This window comes from Phyllostomus hastatus, unplaced genomic scaffold (genome assembly GCF_019186645.2).
Source record: "Phyllostomus hastatus isolate PE091 unplaced genomic scaffold, TTU_PhHast_1.1 phas_contig_283, whole genome shotgun sequence".
Taxonomy (NCBI): domain Eukaryota; kingdom Metazoa; phylum Chordata; class Mammalia; order Chiroptera; family Phyllostomidae; genus Phyllostomus; species Phyllostomus hastatus.
In genome coordinates, this window is record NW_025333833.1 from 5348742 (window position 1) to 5368497 (window position 19756).

At 52.5% G+C, this 19756-nt stretch overlaps 1 protein-coding gene across 1 annotated transcript in view; it reads right to left on the minus strand.

Annotated features, from left to right (window-relative positions):
• Nucleotides 1–1542: 1542 nt before the first annotated feature.
• The window catches only part of SLC9C2 (solute carrier family 9 member C2 (putative)), a 49443-nt gene continuing 31229 nt past the window's right edge, over nt 1543–19756 (minus strand). The window contains exons 18-27 of the mRNA XM_045838752.1: nt 19689–19740; nt 17218–17366; nt 15123–15248; nt 12015–12113; nt 9152–9319; nt 7976–8107; nt 6708–6893; nt 5173–5233; nt 3259–3320; nt 1543–1657 (exon numbers count right to left, since the gene is read on the minus strand). Coding sequence (XP_045694708.1) covers nt 1622–1657; nt 3259–3320; nt 5173–5233; nt 6708–6893; nt 7976–8107; nt 9152–9319; nt 12015–12113; nt 15123–15248; nt 17218–17366; nt 19689–19740 — 1071 coding nt within the window. The 3' untranslated portion in view covers nt 1543–1621. The remainder of the gene's footprint in view (nt 1658–3258; nt 3321–5172; nt 5234–6707; nt 6894–7975; nt 8108–9151; nt 9320–12014; nt 12114–15122; nt 15249–17217; nt 17367–19688; nt 19741–19756) is intronic.

A 19756-nucleotide genomic window follows, 5' to 3' on the forward strand; every position in this document is an offset into this window, starting at 1 on the left:
GCTGGGAGCGGGGAGCCAGCCGTGCAAAGGGACTAAAGGTCAACAGCAGAGTGGAGAGGAAAAAAATTCTGATCAACTTCACTGAGACTACGGGCTGCAAACTGTCCTACCTCGTGACTTCCACACCATAAAATAATATATCCCTGTATGTAGCGTCGAGGCCTTTCCGAGTTGGGCTTCCTGGTCCCTGCGGCCGAAAGCGTCCTAGTGGACATGCACGCGGCATCGTCCTGGAGTTGTTTCCAGCGCAGGGCGATGGGCCTCCCTCGGGAGACTGGAGGGCAGACATCTGTTTGCTGCTACTTCAGTCCCCGGACTGCAGCTCTCAAGCTTCAAACGCATTAAAGCACGGGAGGAACGTGTTACAATGCAGAGCCCCGGGCCCACCCCAGAGACTGCTTCTATCAGTGGCCGGAAGTCCGCACTTTTGACACCCAAGTGACCGTGATGCCTGGCACAGCGGGCACCGCGCCCAGTATCCATTTCCCCTGCTTTACTAAAGACACCCAGGTCGTATGGAGGTCGGCAAGGGGAGGCACTGGATAAAATTCATCTTAAGGTGCTAGGTGTGGGCATGTGACAGAGCTGCCCTGGGTGGGGTCCCTTCCTGAGGAAAAGGCAAAACCTCGGAGGAGAAAGCCACGCGTCCGAATGGAACGCCTGCAGGATGCCTGGAGTTACCGATGAAGGTCACTCGGGCCTGAGAATCCAAGTTACCGGCCGAGGACGCAGGAGGGGGAGGCCGAGAGCACCCTGGGGCTGTGATTGCTCCACAAGCCACCGCGCCGGTCCGGGCCTGCCTGTTTCCAGACCTCTGGTTAGAGCAGAAGAACGAAGCCACACGGGGTTTCTGGAATGTGCAGCCACACCCAGTATGACTGACACACGGGCACTCACTCCGCAGCCACTCCGAAACACACTGCCCCACATGCTGGGTGTCCCAGAGGTCCTTCATAAACAGGCAGGGCCTTCTCCCTTGTTTCTCCTCCTCCTGTGGTTTTCCCTAGAGTAGAGGGCCTTGTGTTCCTCCAAAGTTTTGTTGTAGGTAAACAATGGAGTCTAGTAAACACACCATAAAATTCAACTTTATTCAACTTTTAAAAATAAAACAAAAAGAGTATCGAACAGTGTATTATGTAATGTAAGCCTGTTAACTTCTCAGCTTTGCTTTCAGTACCTAAGATGAGACATCGCTCCATTTTTTTTTCAATAGTTACTGAATTGGGGAGGAAGGGAGTAACTTTAGAAAATGTTAGCAGGGCACTAATTCTACCAATATCACAAATCAGAGTTATAGGTTCTATGCTTTAGATGGCAATATATTGTATGGTGCTTTTAACAACCTGTGTTCTACTGTAACTTGCTGTCAGCGTTTCACTTGGCAGGCCATGAGTCCGGGGCTACCTCATCCTGAAGAATTTTTAAACAGCTCAGGCATCATGCAGCTACTTCAAATGGGAACTTTTGTAGCAGCCCACCAACTGCTTATAAAATAAATGCAGCAGTGAACTGTTTCAGCAGCTTCTAAGTAAACTTCTCATCAGATAATCCTTCGGCCCTTGAGCCAGGATGCTGGCTTGGTCTTGAACCTGACTGACTTCACTTATCACATTAAGCACCATTAGTATCGTTTTCTATAATGGAGTCCAGTTTCCAACTAGAAAAGAAAGGCAAAAGTAAAATATTAGACTAAGGGCATTTGAGAAAAAAAAAAAACTAAGTACAACCAGAAAACTTAGGAAAAGTTTCCATTTTATGATCTGGAACATTCCCTCTAAGAGATCTCACATGTTAAGGACTTGGAGCGATACAGTGTCAGTAAATAACTGTGCATCTCCATGCTGCCCACTGTCAGCTTTAAAGGGATGCTACATTCATTCAATTCAGGCAGTCTGTCTCTTAAGGAAAAGAGAATTGGTAGGAGAACTAGATTCTAGTTAACTTTGTGACTGATCACAGAGTAACTGGGAATGTCTTTCCTAAGTTGGAAGGAGAATTTTTAAAAACAATGGAGCCTGGAAAAAACAGAGACAAACAAGAAACCCAGTTACTTGACTCCCAAGTTGTTTTCCCATTTACGATATACGGTTTCTAGAGGAAACAAGAAGATGCCTAAAAAGAATTGAGTCGCTTTGTTTAAAGGGACCATTAGCCCTAAGTTTGGACAATGCCACTTTCCTTCCCCCAAGACAGACACCGCAGACCACCTGGGTTGTCAGAAATGACCGTGGCGGGCCCAGGCTGGGGGTGTGGTGGGCTTCAAGCACACCATACTCAGAGGGCATAGTTGGGGTCCCTGGGCAAGAAGGGGAAGGAGGGTGCTGATTGCCCCCAAAGCCTGTCCATGGCACCGTTACAGCTGCCTGGTCGACTTCGGCCTCTGCTGAGTGCCCAGCTACTCGGTCCGAGTGCCCTCTTCCCCACTCATCAGTGGGCTCGGGCCCCAGTGCGCTCCGCCGGGGTGCCTCGCAGAGACCCCTGAGCGATGTGCCCTGCAGGCTACGTTCCCCCCACCAGACTGGCCTCCACCTGTCCCGGCCCGAGGCGACCAGCCCTCGCCCGCGCCAGCTCCAGGCAGGGCTCCCAGCACGTCTGAAACTTCTCTAGATCAGCCCCGACAGCCGAGGAAAGCAGGAAAAGACCTAGGGGGCCAAGCGGAAGTGACTCCATAACAAAGTGTTCTGGGGCCTCCTGTTTTATCTTAAAAATCCATGCAAATTTGTCATCCTGCTCTAAAATGCTTGTTTTCATATAAAATGTTTTCAATAACCTGGCAGTTAAATGAGTTAACGTTTTCCTGCAAAGATCATCAAGGAAAACTGACTTTCTAGGAAGGTGCCCACGATCAGCCTGCGGCCCCAGGGGCCCCCCGCACCCTGGGTCCGTGACTGCCCCGCACATGCATGGGGCATGCAGACTCCAGTGGGGGACCAGGGAGACTCAGATGCTAGTGACCCTCCCCAACCCTAACCCCAGAGGTCCCTGCTTTTAAAGTAAACATCAGGGGCAGGGGGAAGGTGGAAAGAAAGGGGGAGAGAGGGGAGGTGGGGCAAAATGACATCTTTGAAAAAATATGCTGCAATTTTAATTTTTGAGTAACTCAGGTGAACTTGGTCCTCATTTTTCCAAATCAATGAGTCGCCACTAATAGTCTCTTACCACCGCCACATTTTGCTACGTGACTTCACCGTGTATTTCAGCTTGGTCATTTAGTATTCACAATAAGAAAAAATCTAATCCAAGTGTCCAGTTCATTACCTCCTCTTTTCTCTTCCAGTTATACTCTCTGCTGGTCATGTGAGGACTGGTGTTGACTGTGCCTATTCAAAAACATGCACCAAACGGAAAGGCAAGTTAGGAGTTTCAGAATCAAAGTGGCGGAATGTTTTGAAGTATCAATTTGCTTTCTCCCTGTAGGTCTCCCCTTTCCTTCCCGTCCAAGCGGGCTCCTGACTTTCTCCCCGCAGGGAGGTTGGTAAATGGGACCCCGGAAGTCCAGGACAGGACTGAGCAACTGGACGGCCAGCAGGCAGGGCGGCCTCGTGGTCGCGGGGGGCTGGGCCTGCGAGGAGAGGCAGCGGAGCTGCGGCCGGGCGACCCGGGGAGCAACCATGTGCCCAGTGGGAGCCGCGGGTGCTCAGCTCTGACTGTTGCCACTTACAGCAGTGAGGACCAAGTGTCGGCGGACTTTCTGATTTTTTTTCGAGAAAAGTTCAAAATCTGGATTTTTAAAAAATGTTTCTACTCGGCAACTAATTTTAAAATGGTCAAAGGAAACACGCATGTGGGTCAAATCCAGCGTGTGGGCTGGACCCCGTCCACACAGAGCGCCGCATTTCCCTCCGCGTCTCTGGAGTCGCTGGGGAAGCAGGGGGGCCTCCAGACCCAGTAGGAGCGGGTCCTGTCCCCTGTTTCCACTTAAGGCCTCCGACTCACGGCCCTCAGCTGTCCGGGGCTTGCCGCAGGGCTATGCCCCACGAGCGCTCCGGAGCAGCATGGGGCAGACCCAAAGGGACCGTGAAGGCGGGACAGCGGTCAGCTCAGCTTGGACAGGGGACCCCCACAGCAGAGGGCGCTCCGCCAGCTCAGACGCTGCTGCGTATAACCCCAGAACAGGGCCCGGGAAGCGAGCCCCCAGCACGTCTGAGTTGGACTCACTTCTAGGGGAGACTTGAAATCACACAGTGAACGTCTGTCTCCCTGACCACAAGGACAGAGCCCTGTCTGGCCCGCTCACCAACTAGTGCTCGGCATGGTGCCCAGCACACGATGAGGCCACATTTTGTAAGGATTATGCAAATGAGAACTAATGAGATGTAAACTCTTAACGAAACGTCACTTTAGGCACACGATTTGAAATCGTGGACACTGTCCACCCCTAATGAACCGTTCATTAAGAACTGCATCATGACTAAGCTAGCAGGCCACACGAATTGGAACCACTGGGGATGGTGCTAATTAGCGGAGTAAGTCCAGGGCCAGTGCTTTGGAGCTGGGGCAGCTGGGAGAACAATGCCAACGGGCTATGGGCTCCGTAAGGCAGGGCTGCCAGCGCTGAAGGAAAGACCTCGAGTGCTTTTCCTCCGGGGCAAGGCCTTCCCATCGAGGCTTCCTCGCGTGCTGCTTAGCACTGTGCTGCGTGCAGTTGGGCGCTCACACACATTCAGGGACTGTGACTGCTTAGTGACCATCGAAGTCCACCGCACAGCAAGTCCTCTGAGTTGTGGCATCGCCCGTGGTTTGGGTCGGGCTCCACTGTCCCTTGGGCTGGTGGGAGCAAGCCAGCTGCCCACGCCTGGGCCCACCATGGGAGTCTGTCCCCTCCCCATTCCCGCTCCGCCCCATCCTGCTGCGTGGCTCCAGCCTACAAGGGCAGGAACGGAGTCACAGGTAGAAGGTGCCCTGCCCTCCCTAACAAGAGTGTGTGTGTGTGCGGGAGGAGGGGGGGGTCACAGAGCGGAAAGGACCACCTGGAACTCTCTGATACATGACCTCCCAGAAGCCAGGTGGCCGTCAGGGCGGGCCGAGAATGGGGATTAGAGGTCAGCCCACACGATGCCCTCAAACCATTGTCTTCAAACTGACTGAATTTTCCATTTACCTAAATTCCTTCCCCATGGTTTTCCTACCACTAAAGGCCCCCCTCCTTACCCATGACCTTGGAGTTACTACCTTCGGCAGGCTGAGATGCTTGGATAACCAGAAGCTTGCTTAAATCTGAAGTTCCCTGAACCTAAAGGAGAAAAGTCCAAATTAGTCAGAGGCACACTCTTTGGTCTCTAAGCTGGCTGCTTCCTAACCTTTCCGAAGCATACGAGGAATTAGCCCAAACCTAGAACTGGGCCTCCAGCCTAACGAAGCTCTGTCTTCCTCACTACACATCCTCGTTAACGTTGCTTTGGAAAGCCTGGTACTGGCAAGTTAGCTGTTGCTCACAAACAGACACCAGGAAGGAATTTGCTGCACCTGACTTGTGACCGGACTGGACATTCCTGGTTTAAAGCAGAATCCCAGGCGCCACCAAGTTGCCTTGACTTCCACACAGACATCCAGGGGCTCAGGGCCCCACCTCCTCCCCCGGGGCAGGAGGGTCCTCTTGTCTTGGTGTTTTTTTCCCGCAACACCTGCCCTCCCAGAACACAAGCAGCAGACAAGTGGCAGTAACTGTCATTTCTAGATACCGCATGCTACCTGATTTAACCCTCCCAACAACCTTACGAGGTCACTGCTGCTACTGTCCTCACCTTCCTAACGCGACCCCTGAGCGTCCAGAGGCAGCTGGCTGGTGCACACGCACCCTGTGGGCACAGGGGTCGGGCCCTCAGTCCGAGGATGCCTGCCCCCACACCCTGGTGCCTCTGCAACCCCCACCGTGGGCACTCTGCTGGGGTCCCCCCCTCACTCCCCTTCTTTCAAAGCTAAAGAGGTTTTCATTTTCCATTAAAAAAAAAAAACATTGCCTTCATCCTCTGAATTGTCGAGAGGTACAAAATAAAGATGCTAAAAATGAGGCAAACGCACTTTTTAGGAGGTTTACCACTGGTGCCAGGACACAGACTTTCATGAAATGGATGGCTTTCCCAGGCTGACCAGGCAGAAAGTGTGGGCAGGGAACTCCGCTACCAGATTAGAGCTCGTCAGTTCTTCTCAGGCCTCCTGCCCGCCCCCCATGATCCATCAGCGGGTGGCCTACCAGGGACCCTGCGTCTGCTCGTCCCAGGCCCCGTTACCTGCTCGGTGCTCACACCTCCCCTTTGTTACAGAGACGTGAGTGAGGCCCAGGGCCTGTTGCCCAGTTGTGCCCACAGCCCCTAGTGTGGCCACAAAGTGGCCTGGCCCCGACTCCGCTCCCTTATCAATCCATCAGCACAGATACGTCCAGAACCACGCGGGCCCACGGTGTCATTGCCTTGGTGGGAACTAGGAAAGGCACGCCCCGGGCATCCTTCCCCTGGGGAGGCACGGCGCCACACCAGGGCACGCGGCGTGGCAAGCAGAGAGCAGGCCACTCCGGCCCCCACTTGCCCCTCAGTCACACCCTAGTGCCCGCACAGCCCGCACACCAGCACACGAAGCCCTGGGTGCCTTCCGACCCTCGTGTGAAGGGCAGGTGAGAACTGCAGGTTTTTCAGGGGGTGGGGTGAGTTTTAGAGTCACTACGGGGCCCCGTGGAACACAAATGACTCCGTAGAAAGGGCCCTCCTCACCTGCTCACAGGTTTTAGGTAGGATGCAAGGTGCCAGATACGGCACCTCTGTGTTTGTGTCAATGACGCTGCCGTACACGACAATCACCAGCTTCATGATGGCGTAGTTCATAGTCATCTCGTTACAAGTGGACAATGTCTCCACGTACGCCACGTTGAGTGACACGCACTTTTCAAACGTTAAGTCCTACAATGAAATTACGTTTTTCCTACAAACCGTACCCAATGCTACATGGTACCCAGAAGAAAGAAAACTCGCAATGTGGCTGAGTTCTTTGAAGGTGTCAAAAGGCGTAGGAGCCTGCGGACCAAGACGGAGAGTTTACGGAGAGTTCCGCCGAGATTCTGAACCCAGAATTGTGCTGTCTCTGTGGCACAGTCCTGGCCAGGGTGGCCCAGGGTGGCCCAGGCTGGCGTGGGGGCCTGCGTGAGCCCCACGCGGCCGCAGCAGGCCAGTCAGCGAGCTGGGCCTCCTGGATTTCCCTTCGCACGAGAACCAGAGTCAAAGACACAGAGGTTTTGCTGTGCAGCGAGCAATCACTCATCCAGCCGAGCAAGAGGACAAACGGGACGAAAAGCCAAATCAAATACAGCAAGGCCACCAGTTGGAGGCGCACTTCGAGGCTCCGAACCAAAGACATCAGAGCTGGAAGGGAGCTGTGATGGGGTGAACTGGGTCCCCCTGCAATTCCTCCGTTGACGCCCTAACCCCCGGGACCTCCGGGCATGGCCCGGTTTGAAAGTGGGGTTGTTGCAGACGCAACTGCTGAGGGGTAAGATGAGGTCCCACTGGAGGGGGGCGGCCCCCCGAATCCAACATGACTGGAGTCTTTACACAGAAGGGAAATTCAGACACAGACAAGCACCGAGAGAGAACTCCGTGGGAAGATGAAGACATACCTACAGGCCGAGAAGGCAGGCCCCGGCCGGTCCTCCCTACAGCCCTCAGGCGGGAGCATCCCTGCCAAGACCTCAGTCTCAGGTTCCCAGCCCCAGGAACCAGGAGACAACAAACCTCTGTTGCTCTAGCGCTCAGGCTCTGTGCACAAGTGGTGCTTTGTCAGGGCGGGCCCAGCAAACCAGCACAGGGGCTCGGGTTACTTTAATTAGAAGAAACAAACACACAAGCAAATAAATTCTGGAATCTGAGTTTAGAAGAGCCGGCATGACCTTCCTTTCTGCCTTTGTCCCCCAAAATACGAAGTGCGTTTTGTAAAAAGAAGCGCCGTGAATGAAAGTTCGTTCGCGTACGTTCATTGTGGAACTTACCTCGTTGATCAGAGCCGATTCGCAATACTGGTGGGCGATCATGAGAGCGAGCTTCAGCCAGATATTGTACTCCAGGAACGGCCAGAAGACATCGAAGCCTTCGTACAAGTCCTCCAGGGAGATGAAGCAGGCCTGCAACCACAAGGGCCGAGCGGCGGGCTGGCTCCGGAACAGAGACACAGGACCCGCAGGACACGAGACGCCTGCAGGCTTACCCTGCACCGCGCCTCGCAGAAAAGCATCACCTCCAGTGTAAGAATGATGCCCCGCCATTCAAAAGCATGGTATTGTTGGAGACGCTGTCTGTCGTGTGCAAAGGAACACAAGTGGCCATCTGATGAAAGCTACAGACCTGCTGACAGGCCGGGAAAACGCACACTCGTCCACGGCTGTGATGTGGACAGGGCTCCCGGGCCCGGGACTCGGGAGCTCACTAAGCCCATAACCTGCCCCCTTTCACCGCCACAGCGGGGAACGTGGGCTCACGTCTACTCTTCGTTTCCAGAGGCAACTGCTGCCTGGAGTCGGGGAGACCGCGCTTTCAGAAGTCACACTCCACGAACCTCAGTGAGTTCGGCCCAGCCCCGTGACCAAATGCGTGCCTTCTCGCCTCTTCCAGAAAGGAGGCGGCGCAAACCGGACAGGGCCGCACCCCCTCACAGACACCCCGCAGACCCTGGTCCCGCCCGCGCCCTCTGGGAGTCCCCAGAGCTTGAGAACTCTTCGTCAGCAGGAACTCTGTTTGCACGCCCCCACAGCTAGCGGACTATCGGGTTACTGACTTGTCGAATAGACGGCACCCTACACAGCACGTGAGAAACGGAAGAAAGGGGATTTGAAAACAGGCCATCTTTGAGAACGCCGCTTCCGTAATGCGGGCCGTTTGCTGAGCGCCAGGCGCTTCACACGGGCATTTTCCCCAGTCCTCATGACAGCAGAAGTTAGATGAACTCCTCTCTCATGAACAAGGACACAAAGACCCACAGGGCCTAAAAACACCTCGCTCCGGACCCCGCAGCCAGGACGGCAGACGCTGGGTCTGCCTCGGCAGTCGCTGCTCGGTGACTGAAGAATGAATACACCAGAACCCCAAGGAGGGAAACACACCACGGTGCCTCACGTCCTCGAGGAGGCGCTAACGGATGACCCACGACACGCACAGACCCGGGGCCCCACCTGTAGGATGGTTTCGCAGATGGCGGTGTACTCGATCTCACGCTTCAGCAGGCAGCTCAGCTCCCCGATGATGTCCCCGCAGGTGCAGTACTCGGTGAACACGGTTTGGGACGTCCTGTCTGCCTGCACGGCGTGGCTGATTCCGAAGGAAGGAGGGGGGCTGTGCAGCTGCAGGGGGAAACGCAACGTGAGGCACCCCCGAGCTGCCCGCTGGGGACCCCCACTCCTGCTGGCGACGTTTCCAGTGGAAGGAAAAGATGCTCTGTGAATCCTGTCCCGTGGGAATTAGGCCTCGCAGAAGTCGCCGCTCCTTTCACATCGCGACTCTCTGAGGCACGGATGGCTTCCAGTCCTCAGCTTTACAGCTGTCGGCTAACAAGCCTTCCTTGGGTGAACCCCCGCCAAAAGTAGTAATTGCCACCCGCAACTGAGGTGACTCCCTCTCTGAGTCTGTCAGAGAGTCTGATCATAATGGGTGAGTGGCTCGGGTGGAAAAAAAGAAAACCTTTCGATTGCAAGAATGCATAAATCAGACATCATGAACTCATAAGCCTCCCAACCGAGCCATGACCTCACTAAAAGCCTTGTTCCCCTTTAAGATGCGTAAGAATGGTTGCCAGGAGCTGACAAAAGAGAAAGGGTTTAGGGTGAACACAGAGGGTTGAGTTCCCTCGGGCAAGGGACTGGCAGGCATGGGGGGTGGGGGAAAAGAGAGGTCTCGGACTTCAGGAGAAAGCTGCAGGAGTCCACCAGAAAGACGACAGAATTTTCCAGAAAGCTTAGCTCCAAACATCGAAGGGCAAGACTATCGTTGGAGACACAGGAAAAACAGGGAACGGAGGGCCCCTGAAGAAGTCGCTGTGAAAAGCACACCCGCTCCCGGGGGTTCCCATCCAGGCTCTCCCAGGCGTTCATGCTTCCTAAGGACCTGCACGTTTCACGTGTCATCCCGAATGCCATTCACTCAAAGGCCCGCTGAGCGGGGGCGGGCAGCGCTCTAAAGGAGCCCCTCCGCGACCACCCTGTGTTCTCCCATCACTCCCGAGTCTAGGTACCGCTGTGAAAGGATCTTGCAGACGGCATCCAGGTTGCCAGTCCCCTGGTCTTAAAGAGCTGACTCCGGATGACCCTGGGGAGCCCACCGAGATCAGAAGAGCCTTCTACGGCGGGGAAGGAAGCGGGGCTCCTCAGAGAGACGGGAGGGTGTGAGATGTGCGTGTGCCTGCACGTGTGCAAGGGCCCAAGAGGAGCCCTGGGAGCTGAAGCTGGCTCCCGGCCGACAGCTGCAAAGACGCAGGGATGCCTGTCCCACCGCTGGAAGGAACTGGATGCCACCAACAGCCCCAGGGGAGCTGGAAACGGAGTTGGCACCCGGTTTCTCTCCGGAAGGGAACCCTGCCGTGCGGACCCTTTGACTCTGGCCTCGTGAGACCCCACGGAAGCGTCTTAGGACACCCAGCTGAGCCCGCAGGACTTCCGGCCCACGGGGCAGTGAGGCGACAGACCACGCCGCCGAATTTGGTGGTTTGTTTTGGCTCGTACAGAACACTCCTGTAACATCTTCAGCCAAAGTCTCCCTGGACTTCTATTTTAAGAAGCCTCAGTCAGTCTCGTTGTGGCAGGAAAACTCCCCAAAGGAACGCGTGTGTGGCAGCTTTTGAGAGTTTGACTTGACTCATCTAACAAGCACTGGTGGCGGTAGGTTTCTGGCACAGACTCCGGCAGGAGCTCAGCGCAGCCGATCAGCACGTGGATTCGGACGAGAGCAGCATAATGCAGTGGCTAAGGACACAGACACGGAGACTGGGGACAGACCCCCTGGGCTCGAAGCCCCCCTGGACTCTCACGATGGGCCCTTGAGGGACACGTGAGTTGCTCTGTGCACACCAGTTGCCTTGAAAGATAAGGCTGTCGTAAGGATTAAATGTCACGACCTGTCGCCATTCTTGGCCGCGCTTTCGAAAATTACAACCAGCCTCCTCATCTGTCCATCGCCTCTAACATACTACCTACTTCACTCACATATTCTGTTCCATGTCCCATGTCCTTCCATGCATCCACTAGAAAGGAAACTCTAAGGAGGCAGGGACCTTTGTCTGTTTTGCCAACTCTGTGCCGAGATGGCGCAGAGCCCGCTGCGTGGCAGCACAGAAGCAGCATGTGCTCGACTTCGACAGTGCCAGAAGCTTACTAAGTGCACGCGTCTGCATTATACCAGGCTTATCATAACAGCTGACTTCCCTGATCAACTTGGGTGGCTTTAAGGTCTGAAATACCCACTCGGAAAAACAGAGAGCCAAATACATTATTTACTTCGCAATAAGGGTTTGTCACTTGGAACCGCACCTGACCTGGGAAGGACGTGGGTCGGGAGCTGGGGCTCCCCCATGGGGCTACCAGCGTGTGGATTCTCAGGGATTCCTGTCCCTGCCCCTCTATGCCATCTTTCTCCGGTCACCCACAAGCCTCCCATGGGTCAGTGAAAGGTGGTGTTTTCCATCCTCATCCTACTTTGACCTCCAAGAGGATGAGCCACCTCGGTCCTGACTGCTTTCCTCTAGGTCAGGGGCTCAGCCATGCTGAGTACTGGGCTCCTCAGTCGAACGTCAGGGAAGAGCCTGCTTCCTCCCAGTGCCGCAGGGAGGGATGAGTAGTGACTACGCAAGCATTTCGGTCAACAGGGAGCACCTCCCAGATACTGGGTCCAGCGCCATCTCTCGGCCGCAGGGTTCACTCCGAAATGGCTTCCCTCGCACAAGAGATCATGTTAAAATTTTGAAACTGTCATAGTTCCCCAATTTCTCCTTATGTTATAGTTACACAGTTCGAATGCGTTTTAAGTAAAGAATAAATGGTTCCTTACGATCGCCATTCCTGAAATGATTAAGTAGATTCCTTGTGGCATTTCACCTTCCTTACAAATGACATCTCCGTAGTCAAAATAGGCGAGTCTGGCTCTTTCCTGAAAGAAAGGAAAAAGGTGAGAGAAAAAAAATCAACACGAAAGGTTCATAGTCTATTTTTCTAAGTAGAAGTTAAGATTTGAAAGCAAAAATGGCTTTTCAGTAGCATGAAGAAAAGATAGATTCTTTGGTTTGTTAATGAAGTGTAATAACATACTGACATGCCTCATTATCCTTTAGGGACAAGCAAGCAAACTATAGACTTTGTGGCCCTGACCATAGCTCAGTTGGTTGGACATGGTACCACAGGACAGAAGGTCGCTGGTTCGATTCCTGGTCCGGACACATGCCTGGGTTGCAGGTTTGGTCCCAGGTCGGGACGCATGTGAGAGGAAACTTACTGATGATTCTCTCTCACATCGATTGGTTCTCTCCTTCTCTTTCTCCCTCCCTTCCCCTCTCTCAAAAAATAAATAAATAAAATTTTAAAAAACAAAAAAACTATAGAACTTGTGATTAGCACCCACCACAATGACTGATAAAAACGCCCAATAAATGCTAGGTTGGGTAGATGTTTACAATAAAGTGTGATAATTCTGATAAAAGAGACCGAGACAGGATATTCTGGAAAAATCCAGAAAGGCCACAGGACTGTGTCTTGGGTGTCCAGGGAAGACTTGACAGAGGAAGGAACACCTAAGCTGAGGCCTCCTGGAAGAGTTACAGGTAGCCAAGATTCGATGAGCCGAAGACCATCCAGGGTGGAGCGCTCGGTGCATGCAAAGGCCTGGACGCAAACAGAACGCCCGTTCGAGGTAAGCAGGGACCCGGCGCGGCTCGGGGACTCAGTGTGTCCCAGGCAGGGAGCGGCAGACACCAGGGCTCAGTCTCCCATGGAGCCCCCGTAGGCACGGTGCCCAAGGTTCACGATCGTTTTAGGGACTCACAACCATATTCAAGTTCCTTTTAAAAATCAGAAGGAATATAAGAACTTTTAGGTAGAGGAAAATGTTTTAATAGTAAAACAGTTAGCACTTGCTAGTACCGATTTCCAAAGAGAATTTCAAACATGTCTGGCACGAAGAAGAACACTAGCAATGGCACACAGGGAACCAGACAGTCCCAGCTCCGGAGAGCCCACGGCGACTGGGGACCAGGGAACGTGTCCTCATGATGGTCAAACAGATGCCTCACGTGTATCTACCTGCCTGGATCACACACAAGACACAGTACAAGCACATTTGTGGTAAAGCACGTGCCATTCTTTCTCCCAGAGTTTTCTCGGTTCCAAAAATCAAACAGAGATGTTAACAGGTGATGAGAACTTTTTGGATCTACTCTCTTAGCAACGTTCAAATACCCCGTGCATCGGGGTTAACCACAGCCGCCATGCTGTGTACACCGCGTCCTAACTTGGAAGCTTGTACCTTTTGCCCACCTTCCGCCAATGCTCCCAGCCTCCTCTGCCTCCCACTCTTGGTAACCACAAATCTGATCTCTTCTTCTAGCTTTAGTTCCTTTTGCTAATTCTTCCTTATCTCCCCACTCCTAAATGCTGGGTAGCCCAGGACTCAATATTTGGATGTCCATAATAATTCCCTAAGTTATCTCAAGTCTCGAGCCTTTAGATATGCCCTCTGTGCTGACATCTCCAAAATGTCTGCCCCCAATTTGGCTTCCCACCTGGGATCAAGTCATCCCTTCAACCGCCTACTCCACACTTGGGTCTCTAACAGTTTTCCCAAATATAATGTATTCGGAACCAAACTCTTGCCCCACCACCATCATGTAAATCCTCTCTTCCCCATCTAATTAAATGGTAATTCCATTCTATGCAGACTAAAGATTCTAGACGTCGTGCTCCCTCCCTTGCACACTCACTCCATCAGCATCTATCAGCTCTCTCTTGAAAGCATCCAGAGTCTGATTGCTTCCCACCACTTCTGCAAGTCTGAACTGCCATTACCTCTTGCCTCCCTCACTGTAACTGCCTCCTACTAGTCTCCCTGGCTTGCCCTTGACCCCTCGCAGCCTTTTCTCGACACGGCAATACATGGTCCTTATGAAACATGTTAGATCATGTCACCTCTCTGTTCCAAACCTTCCAGCTGGTTCCCATTTAATTCAGACAAAACGCCCAAGTCCTTGCAACGGCCTACGAAGTTCTGCAACCTCAGGCTCTCTCCAGCAGCTCCCGCCTCACCTCCTCCCTCTATCCCTGCCCCCGCCAGCCCCGAGGGGCCTCGGTGATGTCCTTGAGCCCTCCAAGTGCACTCCACCTCAGGGCATTGCACCCGCCTGGGGAGTTCTTCCCCTTCCACATGACTTGGTCCTTCATGTCCTTAAGATTTCTTTGTAAATGTCATCTTCTAGAGCAGGCTTCCCTGACCACTTCATATAAAGTAGCTGCCCAACCATATTCCTTTTCTACACAGCATTTATGTATGTGTTGGTATGGTCAGTATCCATCTCCAGCCATATAATATACAGTCCATGACAGCAGGGACTTCATTTATTTTGTTCACTGCCATTCCCCCAAACCTCAGATAGTCTCTGGCACATAGAAGATACTCAATACATACTTGTTGGAAGAGCCCAGATTCCAACAGCAACACCCAGTTGCCTTCAGACCACGTGTGACCTCTTGAATACACGACAGCCTTCACCGCTCCCTGCTACGCCACACCCAGCGGTTTTACTTTTATATTGCCCTCCTGGCCTGTATGGTTATTCACATTTGCTCTAACAAGTCTTTTCCAGAGTGTGCCTCTGAAAGTCCAGAATTCTACAGCATAAAATAAGATGGGACTAGTAACAATCAGGTAACAGAGATAGCTCATCCCAAACAGATAATCCATTGTGAAAGCAAAAACAAAAACAATCTGCCTTTTAGGATCAAAATGAAATGTTTTTGCTAGGCCTCCATTTTAACTTACCCTTTGCTGGCTATTACGGGATCCTTGCTTTAGTTTTCTTTGATTGCTGCTGTTAATTTTGCATTAAGGAGTGGAAAACATGAAAAGTAATGAGCACCACACCTGAGCCAGAAGAGAAGACAGAAGGTTTACCTTGAAGAACTTAATGAGAACCTCTTTGTTCTCCAGCCAAACAATCTTATGGAGGTAGTTGTCAGGCGTAGGGGGCGGGATGGCCATGGGGAAGTTGTTCAACGTCTTTATTTTGGAAAGAAGTACCTAAAAATGAACGAGTGAAATGATGGTAATCAGATCCTATAACGGAAAAAGGAGTATTAGGTTAAAACTAAGGAAATCTAAATAAACAACTGTTACGCAAAGTTAACCTTGATTTTTGACTCAGAGCTTCCTCCACCCCATTTAAATTGTCCTCTAACTTTTTTGGTCCATGTTCTCCCCTTATTACTATTTTCACTGACTTATCCAAAATTCAACTTACCTTACACTCCAGTTAACACACACAGACATATATATTCTCCCCTGTCTTCCTCTCAAATTGTCTAAACTTCATAGTTGGTTACTCTGTGATTTAATGCCACGTTCTCTCGGGTTTTTTTATGTGTATGGTTTGCTTCTTTAAAGCCTTCTAATTTTGGAGGATACTATTCCAGTCTTGTGGACTCTGAGAAGCCTTCTCTGGCTTGTCTCAGCAGGTAGGAGATAACCACTTACCCGTCTGAGTCCCACGGCACCTCCTACAGGTCTCCCTTGCGGAACTCACTGCATTGTAGTGGTTTCATTTTCACGTATGTGTTTCACGCTGCGCACTACGTAAGTTTCGTTGATTGGATGAACAAATACCTAAGTGACCCCGTGAACTTTGGGGTCAGTATTGTATTCGTTAATTATCCTGAGCTCCATAGTAAGTATCCAATACATATTTACTTAATTAAGTCAAATAGATTTACCTGCTACCTTATGCCCTGGGATCAATAATTACATCTCCTTGGCTGACAATCTGACAACCAGTGGGCACTTAATCACTAGCTATGGAATGATTGTTTACCCACGAGCTTTCTAAACAAACCAGTAGGAAACAATAAGTCTCTCTCCTCATAAGGGTTATTATTTATGTATGAGTATTAAGCATTCAAAGCCTTCAAAGTGATAAGTGCAAAAAATACAAAACACAAAGTGTGCAGAGGTGTAACTTGAAGAACACCCTAAAGTGGCCCTTCCTTTCCTCTCACAGACACAAAGGGGAAATCGTGTCACCCGTTCGGTCCTTTGCCAGGACGCTGAAGACACTGAAGAGACAGAGCCAGGAAGGAGAGAGCTGGCCTGTCCCACCCCCACTTCCCCGCTGAGGCCACTAGGGGGCACTCTGTCCAGAGATTGTCCAGAAGCCCAGGGCTTGTCGGCCGTGGCTGGGAGCTATCCGTAGCCAGGAAAAGCCTGTGACACCCAGAAGCAGCTCATCAGTGGACAACACAGAAAGGACGCAGGGCCAGAACCTCCACTTTCCTGCTTTACGCTCAGAAGCAGACAGCCCCTTGTGCCAGAGAGAAAGAACAATCTTACTGGCACAAACACACAGTCCAGATGGTAAGTGTGTGGAGTGCTAGAATGCAACATTTTTTCCTCTGGCATATGTTCCTAATTTTTTCACAGATGCGTTTATAATTTTCCAAAAGTCCATTTATCGGCTGACTGACTAGGTTGTCTCCCCTGCTCCTCTCCCCTTACAACAGCCCCCTCCCGGACCCCACCAGGACACCAGGTGGGCCCCTCCCCATCACGCTAACATTGTGTGACTCCCCACCCCCCGGCCACAGCTGGGGGAACTGGGCGGTCCACGGCCCACCAGAGGAGAGAGAAGCAGAAAAATCTAGAGTTTGCAGAGGGAGCCAAAAGAAGATGCCACAGAGGCCAGGTGGGTCAGTCCTCACTCAAGGCCCTTCCCCAGGCCTGACCACCTGGCCTGGCTGTGGGCTCTGCGAGGCTCTCTGTGTCCTTACACTGAGTCTCCCGAACCCACTTCTGGGCTGAACCCAGCTCAGGCTGCTGTCTCACTTGCAACCAAGTTGTTTGGACCTGAGGTGCACCAGGCGGCACCCGGGCTGGTGGCCCTGGCAGCGACAAAGGCTGCAGGCACACGAGAGAGGTGGACACGAGGTGGCTAGAGCAGCAGGGCAGGCGGGGGCGCCTGGCTGAGGGAATCGAGCAGCAGAAAACATGGCTTCACTACCTTATTCATCTCCACGCCCTCGTGCTTATCGATGATGCCCCTGGACCACAGGAAGGAGAGGTGCTTCAGAGACTTGGTGATCACCGTCTGGATGGCCTGCCTGGTCTTCAGAGCGATAACGACGTCACGCCCCTCGTGCTCTATGAGCCCTGGAGCAGGCGACACCCTCGGTCAGCCCCCGGTGCAGTGGCCACGACAGCGACCCACACTTGTACAACGGGCTGCGGCGTCCAAAGGGCTGGAGCAACACCCTTCCGTTCCTGTTTCATGCGGAACGTGGGAGGCCATGGGACCAGAGTTAGTGTCCTCTCTGATCTGTGGATGGGAGAACTGGAAACGGGCTCGCCCCACCAGCCAGGAGAACACCGTTCTCTGCCCAGCGCCGGTGGCACTGTGACCTACTGTATTTTGCTGTGTATAATGTGCAGTTTTCTGTCTGAATTTTCAAGGGAAAAGTAAGGATGTGCATTCTACATGGGTATGCGACCACATACCATGGGTATAATAATGGGTATAATACTCCTGTGCACAATGCACATGAAGCGTGGGTGTGCGTCATACCCAGCAAAATACAGTAGCTCTGGGAGGAAACCCATTCCACTGCAGCGTCCCTACTTGACTGGTCTCACTCTCCACGTATAACTTTATATAAATTACAGCGTTAGAGAAATTACGTAATTTTTGGTGGGCAGGCAAATACAGGACCGGATCAGAGAGTCCCTGGACTTCGGCTGGTGGGTCTGTCGGAGACCCAACCCCGTGTTGTTTCCACTTTCAGGAGCCTGAGAAGTCATGGGCGGGGCCTGAGAAGTCCTGGGCGGGGCCTGAGAAGTCATGGGCGGGGCCTGAGAAGTCATGGGCAGGGCTGGAGTCGAAGCTTACACTGGGACCATTCAGTCCTTGTGATCCGAATGTTCGGCACAATGCCGGACTCCTGGAAGGTGCCCAAGTCACCCTTTCAACTACCGTGAGCAGCGACATGAAGAGTAGGAGGGTCCAGAGCAGGTTCTGGCGTCAGGAGCTCTGTCTGAGGCCTGAGCTCTGTCTAACTCGCCACTGACCAGCTATGTGACCTCGGGCAGCCCGACCTCCCTAAGCCTGTGTCATCATCCATACATGAAGACGGCAATAGTGTTTACCTCACAGAGTAGTTATGAGCAGCGAATGCGATAATGTCTATAAATAGAGCTGCTAGCACATTCCTGGCACAACCAGCATTCAATAATCCATTGCAGTAACGATGTGGGAAGAGACATTCCCTTGTGCCGGACTGGGTCAAGGAAACTTTGTAATATTTCACACTAATCTAAAACGTCATGTTCAGGGAGCAGCTCCCAGGCCCCTAATCTTACAAAGCACAGCAATCAAAGTCTGTCTACATGTAAATGGGCCCTGGATTTTCTGAGTCGGGGCCCAAGTATTCTGACTTAGAGTCTCCAGAGTTGAAATTCCATTCATTGGACAATGTTATTTCTATTTTGATTTGGAAAGTATGATCCTTATTAGTCCACATGGCATCTTACAGGGTGGTTACAAATGCAGAGTGGCTTTACTTTCTTCCTTGTGTAATAATTTCCGTCTACTAAGGGCCCACGCCATTCCAGACTTCCTCCCAGACACTGGAAGCCTGGCCCACAGCCCCTTCCGAGGAAAGCAGGCCCAAGACGCTTTGTGTAAGATGCCGGGGCCCCTGCTGTGTGCTTCAGCTCAAGCAGGGTGCCTGTGGGTGCTCAGGAAGTGACGCCCCTCGCAGGTTCACACCCCTGAGCATCCTTGCAAACAAAGTAAAACCAGACCAGACCAAACCTCCCTTCGTCACACGAAGGCAACTTTCGCATGTCTTTTTCCTGCGACCTTAAGGAATCTGAGCCTGTCTCCTGAACCCATCTCCCACTCCCCTCACTCTCCCCTCTGTGCTCCCACGGCAGGTGTTAGGGCTCCTCTCCCTCTCTGCAGTCACCTACTGCTATGCTCACACCCTCCTCCAGGCCCTGCATGCTTTACACGCCGGGCCCGTCACAGGTGTTCGGTAAGTGCTGGTTGGATGGGATGGGTGCACGGATGCTCGTGTGACTGAATGAAAGCATGAACCGGTCTTTCTTGGGTTCAATGACAGGACGGTGGGTCCCAGAGCAGATGAAGCCTGAAGCTTTGCTGGGGGCAGTCATGCCAAAACGGAAGCTGTCCTGCTTGGGGCTTCCCGTGAGTAGCGGGAGTTCTCTGGGGAAGAATCATGCTGGAAGAAAACAGAAGGCACCAGGAGAAGGGGGGACCAAATATGAGATGGACTGTGTCCGTAAAAGCAGCCACAGGGAGGAGTGCCCGGGAGCCCAGCAGAGCTGCTGCGGACGGGACACTGTGGACGTCACTCATCCGATGGTAGGGTCCCCAGGAGTCAGAGCTGCCTCAGTGGCGGGTAACACACACACACAAGGTGTGACTCCAGGAAATCAGATTCTCCAGCGACCTACCTAGCTCTCTGATGGCATCTCGTTTGTTGGTTTCCAAAATTTCATACAATTTCTGTAAGAAGTTAGGG